Source organism: Carassius carassius, chromosome 24 (assembly GCF_963082965.1).
Source record: "Carassius carassius chromosome 24, fCarCar2.1, whole genome shotgun sequence".
NCBI classification, from domain to species: Eukaryota; Metazoa; Chordata; class Actinopteri; order Cypriniformes; family Cyprinidae; genus Carassius; species Carassius carassius.
The window spans coordinates 11,665,522-11,690,663 of record NC_081778.1 but is presented as its reverse complement, the minus strand read 5'-3'; the positions used below and the strand labels follow the sequence as shown (position 1 = coordinate 11,690,663).

Here is a 25,142-nt window from a genome sequence, read left to right as displayed (position 1 = left end):
TTAGGATCAGTGAGCCCACCGCTGAAGATATAAATCAGTGCACTAGAGTGTGTATCAGATCGGCCTCCTCCTTTGCTCAATTTCAAAATAAGTAGAACTGAATGAGCACTGTTGGAGAGAGCCTTCAAAAAGACAACAAAATAATAAATGCAAATCGATCCAGAGGCACCTTTCCGATTTCCTTTGTGTGTGTGCACTGTGCACGTGTGCAAGAAAAAAAAACGGGGTTATAGGGTTCAGAGTCCTATATTATTACCTGCTAAGATCTATGTAAATGGGAGAGAGATGTTAGGTGGTCCTAATTATCTCAGTGTCATTATCCAAGCACATTTGTGTGAAGATCCGAATGTGCAACAGACTTCACAGAAAGATCATTCATGAAGCAGCAATACTTCGCACTGAGGTAATGACCACCCCGTTGTGTATTCCCCATCCTGGCCTAATTAAGGAACATTCAGTTTGTTATACAAATGCTTGTCATATGCAAGAGCTGGGAATACTCAACCATGTGGTTTGTTCTTGATCTCTGGCTTCTGAATGTCATGAACTGAACACAGTGAATGCTGCATTTGAAAGTATCATCCAGGGTCTATTTTTCAGTTGTGACTGAATAATGAATGTCAGTGGGATTATCAAATTTGGCATGAGCTGAAAATTTGCACTATATTGTGAATACATTTTATAGTACTTATTGTGAAAAATTCAACCATGTAAATGCTTACTTTTTAACTCACTAACTCCACTTTCCAGTGAAACAATAGACTTTTCTTTGGTGTGCCTGACTTCTTCAGTCATTTTGTCAACTTAAACCCACCTCTTTCTTACAGTCAATTCCCCGCCCAGTTTCACAAGGATCTGTTGCTACCTTTGTTACATTGTGACATTTTTGACTATACTTGATGGTGCCAGTCCATTAAGATAATACAATATGAAGCTTGATATGATGGGGCTATATAAAATTGAGTACATAAATATTGAAATGGTGTCCCTAAAAGCCAGAAGCTCAGTAGTTCTTTGCAATATATTTAGGAGAATATAGGACTATAGGACTAGAGAGGACTATGAAACTTGAGCAATGAAAAGATTTTTGTGACTGTTTATTGGTCTTTTTGACATTTTTTAGGGGACACATACACCAGCACTTCCATTTCCATTTTCGATGTATTCATTTGCAGAAGCTTTTAGCCAAAGTGACTTAGAAGACATCATAAGTGATTCATCCTAAAGAGGCAGTAATATGAGATGTGCTGCTATACAAATCCAATGATTGCAGACTAGAGTGAAAGTGAGACATATTGAAAGATATCCGAGCATCAGGTTTGATTGTGCATCAAGGTGCTCTGTAGTATGCTCAGATAGGAATGGACAGATGTTTATGTTTTTGAACAATGCAAATGTGCATGACCTGATCATCTTTGTAGTCCTCTCTGTAAAGGTCCGTTTTCCTGGCATTATTGTACATGAGTCTGAGCTGAATAGTGAAACTTCATTGCATTGATAAACTGACTGATAAGAGTAGAGAACTCTGTCTTTGTGTTAGACATAATTTAGGCCAAATCATCTACCAGGTAGTCTGAGATCCATGCAGCTGTTGTGGGGTTGTGGAATGAGAATTAGAGCCATGTGTCATTGTTGAAACCATTGAAGGAAAAATATGTACAGTACCTGTATAATAAGTCCCAGCAATGCTGTGTATATTGAGAAAGGAAGAGGTCCTAGGACTGAACCCTTGGGTACTCTGTGTATATAGACTGATGCGACTTAGATACTACTCGTCATCAAAATGCCCTAAATCAACACAATATGGTCAAAATGATATGGACATACTTTTCTAATGAATGGGTTTGGCCATTCCAGGAACTTCATTGAAAGCAAATCTTAATCAAATTACATCCTAGAGAGCTGTGAACTTTAAACTTAATTGCAACAGCTTGAGGTCACACTTTTCTGTTCCAAACTGACAATCCCACTGTGCAACTGGGACCATACAAGAAATGGTTTACTATGTCTGATGTGGAAAAATGACCTGAAACCTGTACTGAAGACCTTCAGAATGATTTTGGAACAGTTCAATATCTGACCTCGCTGATGCTCTTGTGTCTTGTTCAACAGAGTGAGAGTGAGAGTATAGACAATTGGACTTCATGGTTCTATACATTTGAAATAAAACAGGTTTGCTTGTGTTTAATGTAGGATGGGGCCCAGGGTGGGGAAAGATCATCATGAGGAGGCAATCCTCACATTCATTGTGTTGCCATGTTAATGTGAGATTCTACACAGTATGGTTCTCCATCTCTTTGCTCTGCTCCTTCCTTTTCAATGGTCTGACAGGAAACAGACATTAATCATTGCACACTGAGAGAGACTGTGTGTGTAAGGGAGTTGACATATGTTTGTACTGCATGAGGGGTACTAGGAAATTTGGAAGGAAGAAACACTAGCACATAATAAAATGGGAGGGAAAAATTAAAGAGAGAATGTTTGCATGTGAGAGCAAGAGAGAGAGAGAGAGAGAGAGAGAGGGACAGAGAGAGCATATTGGACATTAAATCCATTTTTCCAGCTGTATCTTTATCACCTTGATTCTTTAATACAGATATAAACATGTTGTTAATATGTTGTGTTTTCTATCCCCTAACCCTAACCCTTCTCCTAAATGTACTCCTCATATTTTAGATTAAAAAAAAAAAAAAATAATAATAATAATTCTGTATGATACAAAAATGTCTCACAAGGTCAAAAGATTAATGGTATTACTATCACTGTGGACATTTAGTCGCCGTGACATAGAGAATATCAGGTACTCATGCACACATTTGTAATGAAGACTTTCCATGGACCTCTGTTCTCTATCCTCTACCACTAACCTAATACTTGCACTATACACCTTGTAAACACACAAGCACGCCTATACATTTGAAGACATTCCTCAAGGGGACTGTTGGCTGGATTCCACAATGTAGGCAATTCATACTAAAAACCTTGTTTTTCTTGAACTGATCTTGTAACATAGTACATTGTTTTAAGTCAGTGTCAAGTTAAAATAACTTAAACTTAATTATTCTAAATAACTTAATTAGAAGAAATCAAATGCTGTTTACTTATATGTTTTAATGCAGCAGAAACAGGCGAATTATCATTTCTAAGTTTAACCGACTTGACATTTTTAAAATTATTTATGTTTTCTTTTCTATTTTAAGATTTGCATCAAGATTTCACTGAATGTTTATTAATCTGTTTTCTTATCCTTGTAGGGACATTTAATTCTCACATGTGCACGCAGACACACACAAACACAGAGGCTCACATTCTAGCAATTAACATATATTATAGTTCACAGACCGAATAGACAATTTGAATTAATTTGATTGGGACAAATTCATTGGCTCATACAAAGATCAGGCCGATTTACAAAGCAACACCGCATCACATTTGAGAATGTGAAGAGATGATAATCTATAAATGGCCAGGGCATAGTACGACTCTACAGGTTTGGGTAGATTACAGCTGGACTGCTGCGTCTAGCCATCTTTTTGTGTACATACAGAAGTAACCATCCCCCCTCCATCCATCTCTTTCTCTTTCTCCATCTCTCTCTGCCCAGATTTCCTCTTGTTCCTCATCTCCCTCCCCCACTTCTCATTTGCCCCTTTCTTTCACTCTACTTTCAATCACATTCTGTTTATTTTTGAATACTAATTTACTAATTGTTAAACAATTCTAAAATTCTCAACCCCTCTATCTCTCTTTGGCTGAACTCATTGACCATTCCTCTTTTATACCCATTCTGCATCACTGAGTTTATGACAAATACATAAAGAAACAGCCCTGTGCATTTATTATAAATGAGAAAGAAAGAGAAGCAAAGATAAAGACATCACCTCGTAGTAATTAAATGAATATGCAGGTCAGGATGGAAAAAAGGAAATAAAAAAGCAAAGTGATAGATATAGAGTGGGCGGCAATGATCTCCAGATAACAAAGCCACTCATCCTGTGTGTGTTTCTGCCACCAAGACAGAGGGAGGGACCAGAATGAACAGAATGACAGGAGAGAGAGAGAAAGAGAGAGAGTGCTTTCAAGTTCTGAGAGCCTCACAGGAATATCCTGTGGCGATATCGCATGATTTTACAGTATTTATATACGGTGATGAGTGTTTGTGCAAGTTGGGTTCAGTGGTCAGGGCAGAGAGAGAGAGGGAGAGAGAGAGAGAGAGAGAGAGAGAGAGAGAGAGAGAGAGAGAGAGAGAGAGAGAGAGATCTGCACTGCATTGTAGGAGCTGTTTGAGCCCTTTAGTGATACGGGGCGAGAGAACCCCAGCGCACAGTTGCGGCAATAACAATGAATCCTGTATGACACACACACACAAACATCTACTTTTGTATTTCCAGTTCTCTGTGAGAATAGGATTTTGAACTATTATCTACTACAAATGCAACTAAATAAAATAATTACGCAGTATGAAGTGATAACTAGGGATGGGTATCGTTAAGGTTTTAACGGTATTACTACTCTTACCGATCATGCTTAACGGTCCGGTACTTTAACGGTATTCTTATCGGTACTTTGTGTTGTGTTACTTTGTGTTGTGTTAGGCAGTCGAAAACTTTGCATTTCTCTGTCTGCACATAATGCACTTTTGAAAGATGCTTTGACAGCTTGCTCGTGTTTCCGCCCTTACATGCAAAAATTATGTTGCACTTATGACAACGAGCATTGTCTGCATCAACTCTAGTGAAGTATAACCACACTTTGGAACGTTTTACTGTCTCCGCCATCGTCACTCTTTGTATTAAGCCGGAGTTTTCGTACTGTAAATGGCCGTTCACATATCGCGTCTAAAAACGCGTGGAAAACGCTAGGCACGCCGCTTTCTGATTTTTTCCCCCCCAAAGCCTTCGGGCACTTGCACTCCTGAGGCGTCTGCCGTTGCTAAGCAACCATGACCTGCTCTCTCCATGAAGACGCGGAAATTTCAGCAATGGATAGATGGATTTGCAGCACAAAAAATTGCTTGCAGTAGCTCTGCTACTAAATTAATTTAAAAATCCACATACAGCTATCAGCTATTCCTTCATCTTGGCTTAGCTTTCAACGTTGTTACGGAAAAGGTGAGGCAGTTACATGACCTGCAGTGCGCTTGCAGCATTCTGAAAAGTTGAGATGTTTTTAACTCGATGCGTTCGGACGCGCCTGGAAAAAACGAGCTAGTCGCACCGCGTGCGGGTCGCGACCGCGTCGCTTCCATTATGAGCACGCATACCGCGCGCCTACATTTGAAATAACTAACTTGAGTGCGCAAAAGACACGATATGTGAACGGCCCCTTATGCATGTGTGTGCGCCGCGCTCGTTCTTGTTGTGTGTGTGTGTGACTGACAGACAGCCTCCGCTCCTCGGTGTACATGAGAGATCTCGCAGATCTCACAGACAAACGTCTTAATATGATCGCACATTAGAAATGTTTGGTGAGATAAAATGTGCACGGTAACATTATTAAGCAAAAATACATAGTACATTAATTTTTTCCCCTCCAGTACCGAAAGCAAAACCGATACCGTCAGATCTTACTGATACTACGGTATTTCATAATTTAGCCCCGGGGCCATTTTAATACTGGGATTCGGTACCCATCCCTAGTGATAACCCTAATGAAGTGCATAAAATGAATATTATACCTATTATTTGTGATAATAACTACATCAGTGTCATAATAAGACAAGCTGACTTGCAGGCTTAGAGGTAAGACACCCTGACTACACAAACACACACACACACACACACACACACACACACACACAGAGAGAGAGAGAGAGAGAGAGAGAGGGAGAGAGAGAGAGAGAGAGAGAGAGAGAGAGAAAGGGAGGGAGGGAGGGAGCAGCATGAGTGGAGAGAATCAGCAGCCAGAAAAGAGAAAGCAGAGAAAGGAGAAAGAGAATGTATGGTGAAAGACTAGCGCTTCCTTGCTTCTATCCAGGGCCTTTGTGAATAAACCATGGGATGTATCGGCTCTCGAACCCTGAGTAAGATCCTCTTCTTCTACTTTCTGGCAGGGTGCACGTGAGCGGGTGTATTAAGTGAGAGGGGTAATTACAGCGCGATTTTCGCCGCATGTTTGTGATGTGTGAAAGGAATTTGGCTGGTGGAAGGATATGTTGAGTTTAACGTCTGAGCTGTCACATGCTGTCACTGCCGTGTACGGGCACGCGCGTGTGTGGATTCCAACCCACATCTCTTGATTTATGCTACTGCATGGTGTCTGTGTGTGGGAGGCAGAGATGATGGAGCAGTGAAATGCAGTAATAGAGCTTGTTTACGGCATTCACAGAGGGTGAGATTTTCTGTTGTTGGAGATGCTCTTGTGGTGTCGTGTTGCACATTGAAATCGGCTGGAAAGTGAGAGGGAGAGATAGCAAACACGCTGAATTTCATTGCAGTGAGAGGGAGATGGAGGGAGGGGTGATACATGCAGGAGAACTGAGGGAAATGTGTGTAAGGGAGAGGAGGGAATCAGGTTGGGACCATCCTGAATCCGAAACACACTTGACAAATAATTCCCAATAATCAGACCTAGCTGGATCGGTGGCACATTAATTAGAAAGTTCGCACAGAAATTAAAATTCTGTCATCATTTACTCACCCTCATGTCACTCCGCAACATAAAAGAAGATATTTTGAGAAATGCCTTTTGCGTTTTGTTTGCGTCCATCCATAGGAAGTCAATTGTAAAGTGTTTGGTTGCCAGCATTCTTCAAAATATTATCTTTGGTGTTATGCACAAGAAAGAAAGTCAGGAATGGCATGAGGGTGAGTAAATCAAGGCAGGTTTTATTTTGAGGTGAACTCTCCCTTTAAATGCACATTAAAGTCAAAAGTAATCAGATTTTGAACGAAATTAAGTATTTAAAAAATACTATAGGGCATTTCAGAAGAGACTGATTGGTAAATGTAGGCTTGACATTAAAATAATCATTTATTTTCCACTTAGAATTTTACTACAGCCTGCAGTAAATATACTTTAAAACCAGATCTTTCACAATATTGATTTGTTGTCTTTGCTTAAAAGGTTTGTGGTATCAGTTTCTGTATTCTATTTGTCTGTCTGACAGAAAAGGTTTTAACCTGTTTTGTTGTCCAAGAAATATGGTTAAAAATATTCTTTGACCTCAACTTTAGTTCTTGTAATGAACTAATTAAGTTAGTATTCATGTTATTTATTGTTAACATTTTTTTTCTCATCTTTTTTTTTTATATATAATGACTGAATATTAATAATATTGTATCATATTTAATTTATAATACTTAAAATATAATTTAAAAGTAACATAATTATTATTAGGTGTTGATAGAGAGGTTCTTGAGCCTTATGAATGAAGCTATGGTTGGGAAACACTATTCTACACACTGTCCTGCATTTCAACATAGTTTGAGATTCAGATGCATTGTATCCTGAGAAGTGTTGCAGAACAAGCTGACTTTGGCCCAGAACAGTCACGCGCACGTTCAACATCAGCACTAAAGTACATTAAACATCAGCTGTAGATGCTGTGTCAAACTTCTCTTGCTGGGCCACCTGCCTCACATCCACACAGAGAGGAGGAAAGAGAGCGAGAGAAAGGCAGGGGGAGGAATGGAAGAGAGCAGGGAGGAAAAGGGAGGAGGGTTTGATAAGTAGTGTTTATAAAAGAGCACAGCACTAAAATGGAGGTCAACATGCTGTGCGGTATCAGTACACATCCAGAATCAAAGAACTACTTATGACATACTGTGAACCTCATTTGAATATGCGGTTCTGTATTATGAGATTAAAACGATGTTTCAACAAACATAAATGTCTTCTGATGGGTCTTCTGTTTTTATTTGAGTGTTTTTTTACTTAAATAAATGCTGCAGGGGATGCTTCTTCATTTACATTTATGCATTTAGCAGACGCTTTTATCCAAAAAGAAACATACACTGCATTCAGGCTATACATTTATTATAACTTTTTTTTACCAGTATGTGTGTTCCCTGGGAATCGAACCTATGATCTTTTGCATTGCTGACACAATACGCTACAACTGAACCACAGGAATAAATTAATTTACAGCATTTAAACATTAAACATTTAATTTCACTCAAAATTATAGAGAATATAACAATAAATACATGATTGTTAAACCTATAAAAACCTTTTTAAAAATGCACACAAAGTTATGCTGTCTTTTAGTGACTGCAGCCAAATATACCTGCTGCTTTGCCTTTAATCATAATAAAACAACCAAAGAAAAAGAGAATGTAACATACTCCTTTGGTCTGAATAACTTTTGCAGCTTTAACAAGAATCAGTGTTTATTTAATTCACACAGTGAAGACAGGACAGTGTCTTATTTTACATTTAATTATTAATTTCTGTAGTATTTTGAACTTAAACAGTAAACCTACCCGTCAAAAAATTAAAACACTCTTTACTTAATTTGTATCTTTGTCCTATTGTTTGTCATTTGTTTATATTTTATTAACAAACAAAAAAATAACTTTTTAAGCGTTTTCAGAATTTGGTAAAATATTAATAATAATAATAATAATAATACAAGAATAAAAATAAATAAACAAGCTTTCTTCATTTTCCCCCCATCATATATTGTTTTACATGGTAATATGGTACATTTGGTGTCCTAATTAAAATAGAGAAAATCACAACTGCAAATATAATTTTGATTGTTAAAATAGAATACTGATAGCTTTATGGAGAGAGTTCAAGTTCTGACTAAACTTTTTTTGTAATATTTTGATGAATATTGTAACATTAGATCATAATTTTTTTTATTATATATATACAGTACAGACCAAAAGTTTGGAAACATTACTATTTTTTATGTTTTTGAAAGAAGTTTCTTCTGCTCATCAAGCCTGCATTTATTTGATCATTAATACAGAAAAATGTAATATTGTGATATATTATTACAATTTAAAATAATTGTTTTTAAATTTATTATACTTTAAATTATCATTTATTTCTGGGATGCAAAGCTGAATTTTTAGGATCATTATCACACGATCCTTTAGAAATCATTCTAATATGATGATTCATCAAAGTTGGAAACAGTTCTGCTGCTTAATATTTTTTCAGAACATGTGATGCTTTTTTAAGATACTTTGATGAATAAAAAGTAAAAAAAAAAAAAAAAAAAAAAAAAAGCTATGTTTTTAAAATATAAATATTTTGTAATAACAATATACACTACTGGTCAGTAATTTGGGGTCAGTAATTTTTTTTCTTTCTTTTTTTAAAATAAAATCAATACTTTTATTCAGCAAGGATGTGTTAAATTGATAAAAAGTGATGGTAAAGAAAATATATTATTAGAATATATATTATTAGAAATTCTTTTTTATTTTGAATAAATGCAGTTCTTTTTAACCTTTTATTCATCAAATATATTAGACAGCAGAACTGTTTCCAACATTCATAATAAGTCAGAATATTAGAATGATTTCTAGATGACCATGTGATAGACTGGATGTTACGTGTGACACTGAAGGCTGGAGTAATGATGCTGAAAATTCAGCTTTGCATCACAGGAATAATTTTTTTTTAAAGTATATTCAAATAGAAAACTATTATTTTAAGTTGTAATAATATTTCACAATATTACTGTTTTTTTCTGTATTTTTGATCAAATAAATGCAGGCTTGATGAGCAGAAGAAACTTCTTTCAAAAACATTAAAAATAGTAATGTTTCCAAACTTTTGGTCTGTACTGTATATATATATATATATATATATATATATATATTATATTAAATCTTGACCTGAATGTAATGCGACCATTAACCAACAAAGAACCTTCAATCTTATGCTGTTAAAATATTGAAATATAAACTTACCTCAGGGTGAACTTAAAGCAAATATGTTTCATCAAAGAGGTTTGGCTGAGAAATAAGCTTGGCAATCTGCCACTTGAAATGATACTTTTTACAACTTTCAAATATTAAATTGTTTATATATAAAATATAATTAGATAGATAGATAGATAGATAGATAGATAGATAGATAGATAGATAGATAGATTTGAGTATTTGAGCTATTGTAGAAGTATTTTAATCTTTTTGTAAAATGAGACATCCACATCTGCATGTGTGTGTGTGTGTGTGTGTGTGTTTATAGTGTAAGATTCTGGGTGTTTACCACTTTCTCTGTCCAGCACTGTAGCTCAATATTGATCTGTAAAGTGAAGCCTTGTGAAACAAAGCCAGTGGATATCACAAAGACTGTACACACTCTCATCCTGCTGAAAACTGCTGGTAAATGATTCAAAACAAACAAGCAAGTACAGCTCAGCACTGTGATAACGCAAAAACATTTTACTGGTTCAAAAACAACAACTTTTTTCATAGTACCAATAAATTAGGATTTCCTGCATTTATGAGTCATGTGATCACAAAAACATCGTCTTGGTGCTGATGATTTCATAATTTAATGGCAGCAACATTTCAAACATGTAATTATCCTTAAAACATTTTATTACATTGAAAGCCTGTTCAGTGGCCCTTTTTTCTTCTTTTTTTTTTGTATGATTTTCTGCATTATCTTTGGTTCTAGTTTATTGTCATGTCTAAGACACTCAAAGGCATGTTTGTTTTTTCTCCTTTAAAGTGTTTTGGCATCAAATAAATATGCTTGCTGAAGCTTTCTCAAAATATCTGCTAAATGTAGATGTGACCCAGATGTAAGTCGGTAAGGCTGGAATCACACTGGGGAGGCACTTTATAAAACAACCGAATCAAGTTGAAAAACACATTCATCCCTCTGTGAAATAACTTTCTCTGATATCCAAAACCTTTTAGTCAAAAGCCATTTAGGTTAGTGCCAAGAAGTAAATTCGCATTACATGGTAAAATCACATTGCATGCTGCACGTAAATCAAAGACATGGTAATTCTTCTCTTTTTCTTTTTTTTATTTTCCAAAAATGAAAATTGTCATAATTTACTGTCCCTCAAATTGTTCCAAGCCTGTATGAGTTTCTTTCTTCTGCTGAACACAAATTAAGATAATTTGTAAAATGTGGGTATAACCAAGAAGTTACTCATCAGACTCATCCATGCAAAACAATGATAACTAAATAAATAAACAAATAAACTCATCAAGTAACTTGCAATTTTTATTTTTCAACCACAGATGGTGATAGAGAGAACAACGTTTTGTATTGCACCATTAATATGAACATGAAACCTCCTTCGCAACCTATTTTAATTCAATATTGTGGAGGGAAATAAGATGTAATAATTTTGGATTTATGTTGACTTGAATATGCACAACTAATTGTACATTATACTTTAAAAAATGCATGGAAACTATTAGTTGCATTAAATCAATGTTTCTTTATAGATTACCGGTTTAAAAACGGAAACCTGCACAGATCTAATGCACTTTAACCATATTAGACACCTGAGACTTTAATGTATGGATGAGCGAGGGCTGTTGTGCATCTGGCAGGTACTCTCAGCAGTTTCTGAACTCAGTGCAGCAAGCCATGGTTTTTGGCACGAGTCCGCAGCTAGAGCTTCATAATGATCCCCTAGCTGCCATGTCTCCAACTGCCTGACTCAGCAAAAACACATGCACACATTCAAAAACCCTGGGGAATATGTTTTGTATTAAAATGTCCACTAAAAAAAGTGAGTGAATAAGTGTTACTCATGCATTATGATTGTGAATATTCCTGGGACTAAACTAAACTCCCTGCAAGAGTGGCATTGTTCCTTTGGGAGTGTTATGACTCCTGACTGGGTTTGCATTTATGCGTATAGAGCTGGGTTTTCTGTTAACCCTTCATAGCCTAACATATGAAATAACAGTCAGAAAAACATTTTAATATATACAGTACAGACCAAAAGTTTGGACACACCTTCTCATTCAAAGAGTTTTCTTTATTTTCATGACTATGAAAATTGTAGTGTCACACTGAAGGCATCAAAACTATGAATTAACACATGTGGAATTATATATGGAATTATATACATAACAAAAAAGTGTGAAACAACTGAAAATATGTCATATTGTAGGTCCTTCAAAGTAGCCACCTTTTGCTTTGATTACTGCTTTGCACACTCTTGGCATTCTCTTGATGAGCTTCAAGAGGTAGTCACCTGAAATGGTCTTCCAACAGTCTTGAAGGAGTTCCCCGAGAGATGCTTAGCACTTGTTGGCCCTTTTGCCTTCTGTCTGCGGTCCAGCTCACCCTTAAACCATCTCGATTGGGTTCAGGTCCGGTGATTGTGGAGGCCAGGTCATCTGGCGCAGCACCCCATCTCTCTCCTTCTTGGTCAAATAGCCCTTGATGCCTTCAGTGTGACTCTACAATTTTCATAGTCATGAAAATAAAGAAAACTCTTTGAATGAGAAGGTGTGTCCAAACTTTTGGTATGTACTGTATATATATAAAAAAGCAATAAATGTTGGTGTATTTGTTTTTGTAAAGTATAATATTTGTTACAGCAGGCTTTAATGGCTCATACAGTAAGATAAAGGAGAATTTGGAGCTCACACACAAGGAATAAAAAACAACAACAACACTCCGTTATATTCAGAGTTTGTTGATATTTTATGCCCAAAAAGTAAATTCTGAAATATTTTAATGTAAATCGATGAGAACTTTATAATAGTCTAATATAAAATAATAAATATATACATTTTATATCTTATATAAAATGCATATAAATATAAGTTGTCACTCTGTATTTTCCTATTGTATTTTCCTAGAAGATGCATCCTCTCACTATTTGTGTCCAGTTAACCACCCCTACATCCTCTGTTTCAGTTCACGCTCTCATCGACTCCGGGTCAGCAGGAAATTTCATCTCGGGGACCATCTGTCGCCAGCTCCAGCTCCGTACCGAAGCCTCGTCAAGTATTTACCAGATCCAACCCATAACCAAGTTCATCACTGCACGTCCACGTATTCACCGGAAACCATATCACTTCAAATCGGAGCCTTACACAAGGAGGATATTCAGCTGCTGGTTCTGAAGGGAGCCAACATGGATATCATCCTAGGGCGTCCGTGGCTGGTGAAGCACGATCCCATCATCTCTTGGGGCTCCGGGGGAGGGATGAAGTGGGGCAAAGAATGCGTACCAAAATGTTTCCCGGTTCTTCCACGTCCTATTCCGAATCCTGTCCCAGTCTATGTCACGTCAGTTGAAAGCCCACTCGAGAAACAGTCCACGAAGATTCCTGACATCTACTCGTCTTTCCAAGACATCTTCTGCCCAAAGAGAGCTTCCTAGCTACCTCCTCATCGGCCATGGGACTGCGCCATTGACCTGATTCCTAATGAACCATAATGCATTGATTACCGGACCCTAAACCAAGGTCCAATCAAATTCAAATATCCCCTTCCTCTCGTCCCTGCGGCCCTCGAACAACTTAGCTCTGCTACCATCTTCACGAAGTTGGACCTCCGCAGCGCTTACAATCTGGTGAGAATACGGGAGGGTTTATGAATGGAAGAGCCCTTTTGTGACCCCTACTGGCCACTATGAATATCTGGTTATGCCCTATGGTTTGGTCAACGGCCCATCCGTCTTTCAAAACTTCATACATGAAGTCCTCCGGGAGTTTCTGCATCGCTTCGTGGTCGTATATATAGATGACATCCTCATCTACTCCCGGAATGAGGTCGAACATCATCACCATGTTACGGAGATCCTCCACACACTCAGGGCACATCACCTCTTCCTTAAGGTGGAGAAGTGTTCATTTCATCTCCCATCAGTCCAGTTCTTGGGTTACATCATTGACCGACAGGGGGTCCGCATGGATGAGAGGAAGGTGGCTGCAGTAACTACCTGGCCAGAACCCCCCACTATCAAAGAACTTCAGAGATTTCTTGGATTCACCAACTTTTACAGACGTTTCATATGAGGTTACAGCATCATTACCACTCCACTCTCCAACTTGCTCAAGGGGAAACCAAAAAGTCTTCTCTGGACTCCTGAAGCGGCCGCAGCCTTCCATTCCCTCAAATCTGCTTTCACACAAGCTCCACTCCTGACGCATCCAGATCCAGAACTCCCTTTCGTCGTAGAAGTGGTCGCCTCGACTGCCGGAGTTGGAGCCGTCCTTTCTCAATTCCATGGGACACCCAAATTACTCCATCCATGTGCCTATTTCTCATGGAAGCTCAGCCCGGTGAAGAGGAATTTCGACATCGGTAACCGAGAACTCCTGGCCATCAAGCTCGCCCTGGAGGAGTGGCAGCATTGGCTGGAAGGTGCCATCCATCCATTTCAAGTGATCACTGACCATAAAAACCTCCAGCACCTCCGTGATGCTAAACGGCTCTGTCCCCGTCAGGCAAGGTGGTCATTATTCTTCTCAAGGTTCCACTCCATTACTTACCGTCCTGGCCCTAAGAATGTCCGTGCCGATGCCTTATCTAGATTACATGATTCTCCAGAAACACCTGAGAAAACCACCAACATTATACCTGAAGATATAATCATCAGTCCCATCGAATGGTCCGCTCCTCCAGCCGTCGCCACTCCTGACCCTCGACCTCCGCCGGGTTACCCACCTAACCGTCAGTTCATCCCTAGGATACAATGGGTAGATCTTATTCACACCATTCACACCTCCCTGGGCACTGGGCATCCCAGGGTCAACAACACTCTCTCGCTGCTATCTGAGCGCTTCTGGTGGCCGGACATGGCAAGGGATGTGAGGAGGTATGTTCTAGGCTGTAAGGAGTATGCAATGTCCAAAAGTCCCCGACATCTACCTGCAGGAAAGCTCCACCCCTTGCCGATTCCTAACCGTCCCTGGTCACACCTAGGAGTGGACTTCATGACTGATCTACCTTCATCGGATGGAAACTCCTGCATCTTCGTCATAGTAGATCGATTCTCGAAGTTCTGCAGGCTATTGCCACTGAAAGGTCTCCCCACTGCCCTGGAAACTGCCGAGCTTCTCTTCAATCACTTCTTTCGCTATTATGGGATCCCAGAGGATATTGTATCAGACAGGGAACCCCAATTCATATCCCGGGTATGGAAGTCATTTTTCAAACTCCTAGGTGTGACAGTCAGCCTCTCCTCTGGCTACCACCCTCAGACCAACGGCCAGACAGAGAGGAAGATCCAGGAAGTGGGACGATTCCTCAGGACCTTCTGTAATGGTCACCAGAATGGTGAACCATCTGAGGTCCTCGCAGTGGATTACTGGTTTCGGGAGAGTGAGAGAGTGTGGGACGAAGCTCACCACCATCTGCAGAGGGCAGTTCGCAGATCTAAGACGCTGACCGGAGGAGGATTTCAGGCCCAGTCTATGATCTGGGAGATAAAGTTTGGCTTTCCACTCGCGACATTCGTCTGCAACTACCCTCCAAAAAAGCTTAATCCCAGGTTTGTTGGCCCCTTTACCATCCTGGAACAGGTCAATCCCGTCACCTTCAACTCCAACTACCACCGCAATATAGAATTCACCCCACATTCCACGTCTCCTTGCTCAAACCCTTTCACAAACTTCTTATTCCCTCCACAGAACCTGGCCACGAAGATGAACCCCCTCCCCCCTTGATGCTAGAGGAAGGGTCCATCTATTCTGTTTGAGAAATCCTGCAGTCCCGACGTCGTGGTGGTCAACTGGAATATCTCGTCGATTGGGAGGGATACGGACCAGAGGAAAGATCATGGATCCCAAGAGCCGACATCCTAGATCCCACGCTCATGGAAGAGTTCCATTCCAGTCATCCTCAGTATCCTGCACCTCGTGGACGAGGGAGACCACCATGACGCCGGAGGTCTCGGCCCTCAGGAGCGGGCCCTGGGGAGGGGGATACTGTCACGGATTGGCCAGGTTCCTCCACCACAATCAGCCAGCGATCACAGTCACCTGAGTTCTAACAATACACACCTGCACCTTAAGCACACACCACGCACCTCTCATTGTCCAGGCTCGTTTATTCGAAGCGGACTCTAGTGCTTCTCTCTACGAGTGTCACTAACCAATCTCTCTTGTGTTTACTTACCAGTATTCGCTGACGATCCCAGTCTGTCAAGATCCTCTCTCCAGTGGAGTGCGAGCCATGAGCCAGTCAGTCCAGTCAAGTGGTGCGTGGGTGTGCACCATCAGTCTGTCTTCCACTTCAAGCAAAGATCTAATCTATTCTGGAAACTCCCTTCTGTTGTTCCTGCAAAGGAAAATCCTGTCATTCATTCAAGGATCGCACACCTGAACTCTGACACTCACCCATTCCTGCACGTTCATTCACTCAGTTACTCTGCTGTTAATAATAAACCACCTTCACTGTTACTCACCTGGTTGTCCGTCTGCTTCCCTAACATCTATAATATTAGTTTAGCTTAGTTAGAGCATATTTAAAAGCCTGTTCTATCACATGTGAACAATTTAAACATTATACTTGTTTAAATAATGTAAATAATATAATGTAAATAATAAAACAACCTAATTTGCATCAGTCCAGCAAATGTTCATCTTGATATACTGTCATTATAATTTTAACTTTCTAAAAATAGACAAATGAACAACAACCAGAAGGGAAATGTTTTTAGACTGATACCAACAGGTCTTTGACTTGATAAAAAAAGTAACAATCAATCAGACGACAGTAGTCATTTAGTAGATTGTGTACAATATGTTTTTAGCAAAATGTTCAACATATTTAGAGGCCTTAGAAATTTGCATAGCAAATATCATACAGTAAACCTTAGGATTAAGTAACGAGAGCGTTCTAATCCATTATTTAAATTATTTACCTGTTTTTGTGGGATATAGCTGACTTGCTTACTTTATGGCAGCTTTAGAGGTATTTGTGAGTGCCATAATATTTGTCATATCCGAATAAAGCAATGAAACTCAAGTTTACACTTTATTTCGACAGTCCGCTTTAGCCATTATACTAATTACATAACTTTACATCTACAGATCAATTGGGGTCAGTAGAATAAGTTGACATACTTTCAAAGTTACTTATATTCAGTAGAATATCTGTTGGGGAAGCATCAAATTAAAGTGTCAGCAGATATTAAGCAGACAGTATACATACATTAATAAATCAGTCTGTATAATGACTGCTAGTTGGCTCATATTTGTGAAGTTACTTGGCCAAATTAGCTTCTGGTTATTGGGTGGAATTAGGGCTGGGACAACGCGTCGAGGTCATCGATGACGTCGACACAACAAATACGTTGACGCAAAATATGCGCATCGATTCATCTACCTGTTTTTATTTCTCTGAAAAAACGTTTGCAAAACGTTTACCTTATGTGCGCTGAATATACGCGATGGCCGGATCAACATTCTGGCCAACGTTATATAACCAATCCAGGGGTTTTTTCTGCATTGATCTTTTTTTTGGCAGATTGTCAAAGCCTTATTTGATTGGTGAGTGATTTAGAATAGAATGACTGACAGGGCGCGTACGAGATAGAGCCCCGGCTGTGTGCGCGCACTCACAGTCTTCAAACAACACGAACGCTTCTTGCTCTATCTCTCCCTCGTGCATATTAATCAAAATCATTAAACACGATAGAAAAACTCCAACATTTCACGCGCTCGCGCACTCACAGTCTTCAAACTACACGAGCGCTGTCTTGCTCTCTCTCTTTCTAAACTCCAACGTTTCACGCACTCGCGCACTCACAGTCTTCAAACTACACAAGCGCTGTCTTGCGCTCTCTCTCTCTCTCTCTCTCTCTCTCTCCCTCCCTTGTGCATATTAACCAAAATCATTAGACACGATAGAAAAAGGGCGGAACGCCAAAGTTTCACGTGGAGCATTCAGAGATTTTTTTTTTCTCCATGACAGGCTGCTGGCTCCCACTGTTAATTTTTTTATATTTATTTTTTTTGGAAAAGCACTCTGTATTAGCTTAAAGCCTTCAAGTTTACATTGGTTACTGTATTCTTTCAATTGCTCTAAACAAGTATTTTGGGTGACCTTCTTTATTGAATGCTAGACATCAAGTTGATGTTATTTTCATCTGAAAGAAGAACTTTTTTTCAGTAAGCTAGGCCCTATGTGTTCAGTAAGCTTGTTTCAGTAAGCTATGTGTTTTCAAGGCTTCAACGTTTTATTGAATGCTATCTCTATACAAGTGCAAAGTAATGCATTCTTAGTCAGTCTTTTATTTTGTAATTTTAAGAGCAATAAACATATATTGCAATGTTAAGGAATTCATGTTTTTTTTTCATTCAGATATGTAAATCAACATGTATAAATTGTTAGTAGTCAATTAATGGGGAGATAATCGAAATCGAATCGATCTGGAAAAATTAACTGTTAGATTAATCGATGCATCGAAAAAAATAATCGCTAGATTAATCGTTTAAAAGATAATCGTTTATCCCAGCCCTAGGTGGAATCCATTGTGAAAAGTGATTTTTTGCTTGATAATACTGGTGACTCAATCTGAGCAAGATTAGAAGCACACTTTGAAAAATCAGCACTAATTTTCAGTAAATTCTAATATTTAGCTAATTCTAAAGATTTCATTGGTCATGTCATACACAGTGCTGATTACCTGCACAATGCTGAAACAAATCCAAGCTGATTTCAACCTTAGTTGGTTGCACAACCTAGTATTGTTTGTCACACTTCGGATCCATTCGTAATTTATTCTGAACTGAATCTATGAAGCCTGACCTTTTCGGGACAGGTGACTGCTTGATTTATTTGACCAATAAAAGCAGCTGTGGGGTGGGTTATGCACTTAAGTGGTTTGGGGGAAAAATCACATTCAATAAATTCACAGTTGGACGTGTCTGATAGGTGGTTACTGAAGTAGGCTACTATTAGCCTACGCTATTCATATATGATCTCCACATGTCCATCAGCATGGAGGGCACCCGACCATCCTTATGTAGAATGAAATTGCTTTTTCTAAGCCACCGATCTCCATATGATAGAACATAAGTAGGCTACTATTCATTTTTCAGTTTTAAAACTAAAACTGTTTGAGTTCTACAAATGCTACCTTAAATAGCAGCAGTTCTGTCATCAGTGTAAGCCAAACCAGAATTATATAATAATATAATATATTATTATAACTTACTAATAAAAAACATAAACTGGGAAACAACTGGGGAAAATTTTTTATTTTATGTTTTTTTATTACATATTTTGATAATAATTTTTTATTTACATTTTTAACAAATATGTTTTTTTTTTGCATTTTGTTTGTAGGTTTCATAAACCAGAAGCCTATTTTAGATAATTATGACAAAGCTGCTAGTTTTTTTATTTTTATTTTACAAACTGGGAAACAATCAGAAACAAGAGGTATGCTTAATAAACAACTTTCTCTGTTACTTTGAAGACAGACACCTGGCTCACAGCTCACTTTTATCTTTCAGCTTTTTGAACATGACAGCTCCTTATAGCTCCAGTGGCCTCATGGGGTAGCCAAATATCCTCCGGCACTAGACTACTTCTCAGCAGATGCAGCATGTCAGCCAGGTTGTTTGCAAATACTGTGTATTCGGACATCCTATTTAATGTACAGCCTTTTGCATAATGTATACTAAAATATGTCACAATCTAATAACGATAATTAATAATTACATTGCATTTCATTATTCAACCGTTTTGCATGTTATTTAGCTAGTATGCTATTGTTTGACACGACATTCAGATGGTTTTAGAATCAAATGTAATATTAATATTATTTTTAAAGATTATTTATTATTTAAAATATCTACCTATTAATAATTAGGCTACCTAGATAAATATAAAAAATGTTGTTTGAACTCTTTTTTGTTTTAAAAATAATAACAGGCAGCGCAGAGCAGCCTTTAACACATTTCTCGCCTTCATTTAATACAGTTGCATGACATCTCTGTGTGATATTATGTTATTAAGGGACTCACACTTAATGATATGTGATTACTAAGCGCGCGCTCTCTCACAAACGCACAAAACTAGCCTATCTTTTCTATTGTTGCCAGCGTTGAATAACAACGCCCTTGCAAGCGAGGTTCGACTCAATGCGTGATCTTCAGTGATGACTGAGGAGATACAAAGCCTGAGTTCCTCAAAGACATGAGACTCCACATCATTAAGAACTGCAGTGCTCTTCTGCAGTCACACATCGCCTGAATGACCGCAATATGTTGTTTATAGAAATAGATTAATCGTTGGGCTAGTATGCTGCAGAAATACAGCCTGCTGCAGACAGATGGACAGGCATTAATTACACGGGTCACACCCCGCGTGGCGTGGGTCGCGTGAGGGAGCTGCTAATCAATGGCACCAGCTGCAGCCCTTGCACGAGCCACGAGCACTGCGTACAGCGGCCACGAGCAGCCGGAACCGCGCTTTCTCTCTCTCGAGCTGACAGTCACCGAACCGTCCCGTGTTGATAGAATTTCTCCCAGTCATCCGTTAACAGATAGACAGAGACGGATAGAGTCTTTCTAAGCGGCGGCTGTCAGAATAACTTGCAGCGGCAGACGCGTTGTGGTGATGCGGGTTCTTCGTCCCGCACGGCCGCGCTTTCTTTCTCTCTCATACTTCATTTCCTCTCTCATTCTTCCTCTTTTCTCGTTACTACCAGAGTTGCATCGTAGTTTGGCCGCAGGGGAAGTATCAGAGAAAAGAGAAGCGCTGGGGAAAACGAGTCACCTCATCGTTCAGGAGGATCATGTGCTCTCCTGTTATTGCTCCAAATGCAGCAGCAGCGACTGCAACAGCTTTACAGGCTAAACAAAGCACGCCGCTCACTGTCCATGCATTCTGCAGATTTCCTGGACATGTTTGATGAATCGGTCTGAGGCTAGGATTAAACTGCACCGAAAGCAAAAAGAAAGAAATGGGGAAGAATAAGTCATTTAATGCACGAGTGGGAATTTGATGCAGCAATGATAGGCTACTTAATTGGGAATGTTTTAGACTGGATATCATTAGCAGTAAGTCCTCAGGCAATGCTGTTGTTGATAATACTTGGAATCCAAGTGGAGGTTTGTAAAATGAGAATATAGACAGAAAGCATATTACCAGTTTAATTGGTCTGACATGATGAAAGGAAATGATTTTTTAGATGTATCTAAAACTGCAGTCATGTTACACTTCATGTCATACTTCAGAGTTATGTGCTTTTCAGAAGCTTGCATTCTGCTATTAAATGGCACATTATAGTGTCATCCCAAAGAGGCACAAAATCACCTTAAAACACTTTTACCTTAACTGTTCTGTCCAATCCAAGCAGTTTAGTCCTTAGCCATCTTCAAGAAACAGTTTAAGACAGTTTAAGGGATCTTGGGCAAGGAACAAACTTGGTGAGAGTGCCACACAAATAATTTAGTATTTTATATATTTATTTTTCTTATTTGTCTGTTTATGCTCGTGAATCTAAAATGTACCAATATCAGTTGATTGCCAAAAGGCAGCATGTAAGACTTATTATTTCTATGCTTAAAACATGGTAGGCTACATTCATGGCAGCCAAAAAACAAAAAAACAATTCCTCTGAGTACACCAGCTAAGCCTCATGCCCCTTGCCGTGGTCTTGCATTGGCTGAAACAAAATGACATTCATTAGTTTTTCTACTATTAGCTCTAAGGACCCATAGCAAAGCTGATAAAATTCTAAAGTTTTTCTGTAATAAGAACTACAGTATGAATGCCTGGAGAAGACAGTGTGAGGGATACAGTTTGTATATGTTTTTATCAAATCCTTTAAATTGCAAGTGAAATTTTTGCTGACAAGATCATTTATCCATTTGAGCTGACCACACAACAGCATGTCTTCAGAAGGAAGTCGCCAAGGGTGATAATGTGTGTGTAGTCGTTTACATGACAACAGCGTGCTAAAAAAGGAAAAATTCTTCCTTTGCATTTTTGAAATGCGAGTACAGATGACAATGTTATCAAAGCAATCGTCGTTCACATGGAACCGCAAAAAAAAAATAAAAATGCTATTACACATACCAGGCATGCAACTGGAAACGTCACTATATTGACTATATACACATGCACATGACATCACCATAAGCTGTTGTCATGTAAATGAATGGCCAAAAGCACACAAAAAGTTGAAAATGGTGTAAACGAACTCTAAGTATTTGGAAGTACAAACCGAATTCCGGAAAAGTTGGGACGTTTTTTAAATTTTAATAAAATGAAAACTAAAGGAATTTCAAATCACATGAGCCAATATTTTATTCACAATAGAACATAGATAACGTAGCAAATGTTTAAACTGAGAAATTTTACACTTTTATCCACTTAATTAGCTCGTTTAAAATTTAATGCCTGCTACAGGTCTCAAAAAAGTTGGCACGGGGGCAACAAATGGCTAAAAAAGCAAGCAGTTTTGAAAAGATTCAGCTGGGAGAACATCTAGTGATTAATTAAGTTAATTGATATCAGGTCTGTAACATGATTAGCTATAAAAGCTTTGTCTTAGAGAAGCAGAGTCTCTCAGAAGTAAAGATGGGCAGAGGCTCTCCAATCTGTGAAAGAAATCCGTAAAAAAATTGTGGAAAACTTTAAAAACAATGTTCCACAACGTCAAATTGCAAAGGCTTTGCAAATCTCATCATCTACAGTGCATAACATCATCAAAAGATTCAGAGAAACTGGAGAAATCTCTGTGCGTAAGGGACAAGGCCGGAGACCTTTATTGGATGCCCGTGGTCTTCGGGCTCTCAGACGACACTGCATCACTCATCGGCATGATTGTGTCAATGACATTACTAAATGGGCTCAGGAATACTTTCAGAAACCACTGTCGGTAAACACAATCCGCCTTGCCATCAGCAGATGCCAACTAAAGCTCTATCATGCAAAAAGGAAGCCATATGTGAACATGGTCCAGAAGCGCCGTCGTGTCCTGTGTGCCAAGGCTCATTTAAAATGGACTATTTCAAAGTGGAATAGTGTTTTATGGTCAGACGAGTCCAAATTTGACATTCTTGTTGGAAATCACGGACGCCGTGTCCTCCGGGCTAAAGAGGAGGGAGACCTTCCAGCATGTTATCAGCGTTCAGTTCAAAAGCCAGCATCTCTGATGGTATGGGGGTGCATAAGTGCATACGGTATGGGCAGCTTGCATGTTTTGGAAGGCTCTGTGAATGCTGAAAGGTATATAAAGGTTTTAGAGCAACATATGCTTCCCTCCAAACAACGTCTATTTCAGGGAAGGCCTTGTTTATTTCAGCAGGACAATGCAAAACCACATACTGCAGCTATAACAACAGCATGGCTTCGTCGTAGAAGAGTCCGGGTGCTAACCTGGCCTGCCTGCAGTCCAGATCTTTCACCTATAGAGAACATTTGGCGCATCATTAAACTAAAAATACGTCAAAGACAACCACAAACTCTTCAGCAGCTGGAAATCTATATAAGGCAAGAATGGGACCAAATTCCAACAGCAAAACTCCAGCAACTCATAGCCTCAATGGCCAGACGTCTTCAAACTGTTTTGAAATAAAAGGAGATGCTACACCATGGTAAACATGCCCCGTCCCAACTATTTTGAGACCTGTAGCAGAAATCAAAATTGAAATGAGCTCATTTTGTGCATAAAATTGTAAACTTTTTCAGTTTAAACATTTGCTATGTTATCTATGTTCTATTGTGAATAAAATATTGGCTCATGTGATTTGAAAGTCTTTTAGTTTTCATTTTATTAAAATGTAAAAAACGTCCTAACTTTTCCGTAATTCGGGTTGTATAACTTATTCGGCACCTAACTCATCCCATATTGTTTTTGCTGAGGAAACTAATTTGCTTTCCAGTTTTGAGTGCAATATAGCAGAAGGGTGGCTTACTTTTACTTTTATAATCAAGGAAACTCTTCAACTGGTTCATGATAAAATGTGGAAAAAAAAATTCTATATTCTTACATTTAAGGATCAATCACTTAGGAACCACTCAAAACCCCCTAGCAACCATTCAGAATACCCAAGCAACCCCTTCAGAATATTCAAATTTTCTTCAGAAAATGGAAAATGATTAATTTGCTTTCCAGTTTTGAGTGCAATATAGCAGAAGGGTGGCTTACTTTTACTTTTATAATCAAGGAAACTCTTCAACTGGTTCATGATAAAATGTGGAAAAAAAAATTCTATATTCTTACATTTAAGGATCGATCACTTAGGAACCACTCAAAACCCCCTAGCAACCATTCAGAATACCCAAGCAACCCCTTCAGAATATTCAAATTTTCTTCAGAAAATGGAAAATGATTATGAATAGCTGAATTAATGTTTGGTTTTGGAGAGTACATTTCCATGATTTAATGGAATAAGATGGAATTTTATGGAAGATATGGAATTATTTCAACTGTTTATGTTGGCCATGAAAGAGAGTGGAGACATGTTTCTCCACAGTACATGTATGTGGTTATTTAATTTGTACCTTTGTTATCCTTTTTCATGATTCTACATCCAGTGCCGACAGTTAGTAAAGCAGCTTACTAAAATGCATTTTGTGCCAGGAACGCTGAAAATGACTCTGTAAGCTAGAAGTTCCAACCCTGTTTGGCATGATTTAAAAAAAAAAAAAAAAATCACGGAAGCTTAGACAAATTCACAAAACCTCAACCTGAACACAAACGAACATTTCTTGCATGGATGTGATTGTGGAGGCAAACCCACTACAAATATGGCATATAGTTGATACTATTGTGAGCCATTCAAATCCTAGTTTGCAATGCTAACAAAGACAAAAGCGGTGAATGCCGAGTGTCACTATGAGGTTTACAGTTACTTTTGTTTAGTCTTTTTCCAGGTAGCTGAGCTGTAGAGCCAGTAAACAGATAGTGTGAGAGAGATGTGTATAAAAGTGTATATAATATTAAATCCTGGCTAAATTAATCCCAAAGGTGTGTAACTATATGTGTGTGTACGTATGCTTGCATTGGTATCTAGGGCATACTCTGCCTTAGGCACCTTAAGATTTACGTCAGGGAAATATGTTTTCTTTTCTGGAAGAGGTGATTAATTCTGTGGACAGGTGAATGGTCAAAAGTCCAAAGTCAAGGAGGAACCAGAAAATCACAGTCACCGTGTAATAAGGAAGATATGAATGGGGTTTAAGATATATAAGAATATATATATTAATACTTATTTATGTGGTTTTGGTGAGTTACAAACAGTCATCCAGACTGTATGTACCATGGGAGTTTAGTTATT

At 38.6% G+C, this 25,142-nt stretch overlaps 1 protein-coding gene across 1 annotated transcript in view; it reads left to right on the top strand.

Moving 5' to 3' along the window:
* Positions 1-5,887: 5,887 nt before the first annotated feature.
* The window catches only part of LOC132103796 (uncharacterized), a 57,146-nt gene continuing 37,891 nt past the window's right edge, over positions 5,888-25,142 (top strand). Inside the window, exon 1 of the mRNA XM_059508886.1 lies at positions 5,888-6,022. Within this exon, the coding sequence (XP_059364869.1) occupies positions 5,995-6,022 (28 nt within the window). The 5' untranslated portion in view covers positions 5,888-5,994. The remainder of the gene's footprint in view (positions 6,023-25,142) is intronic.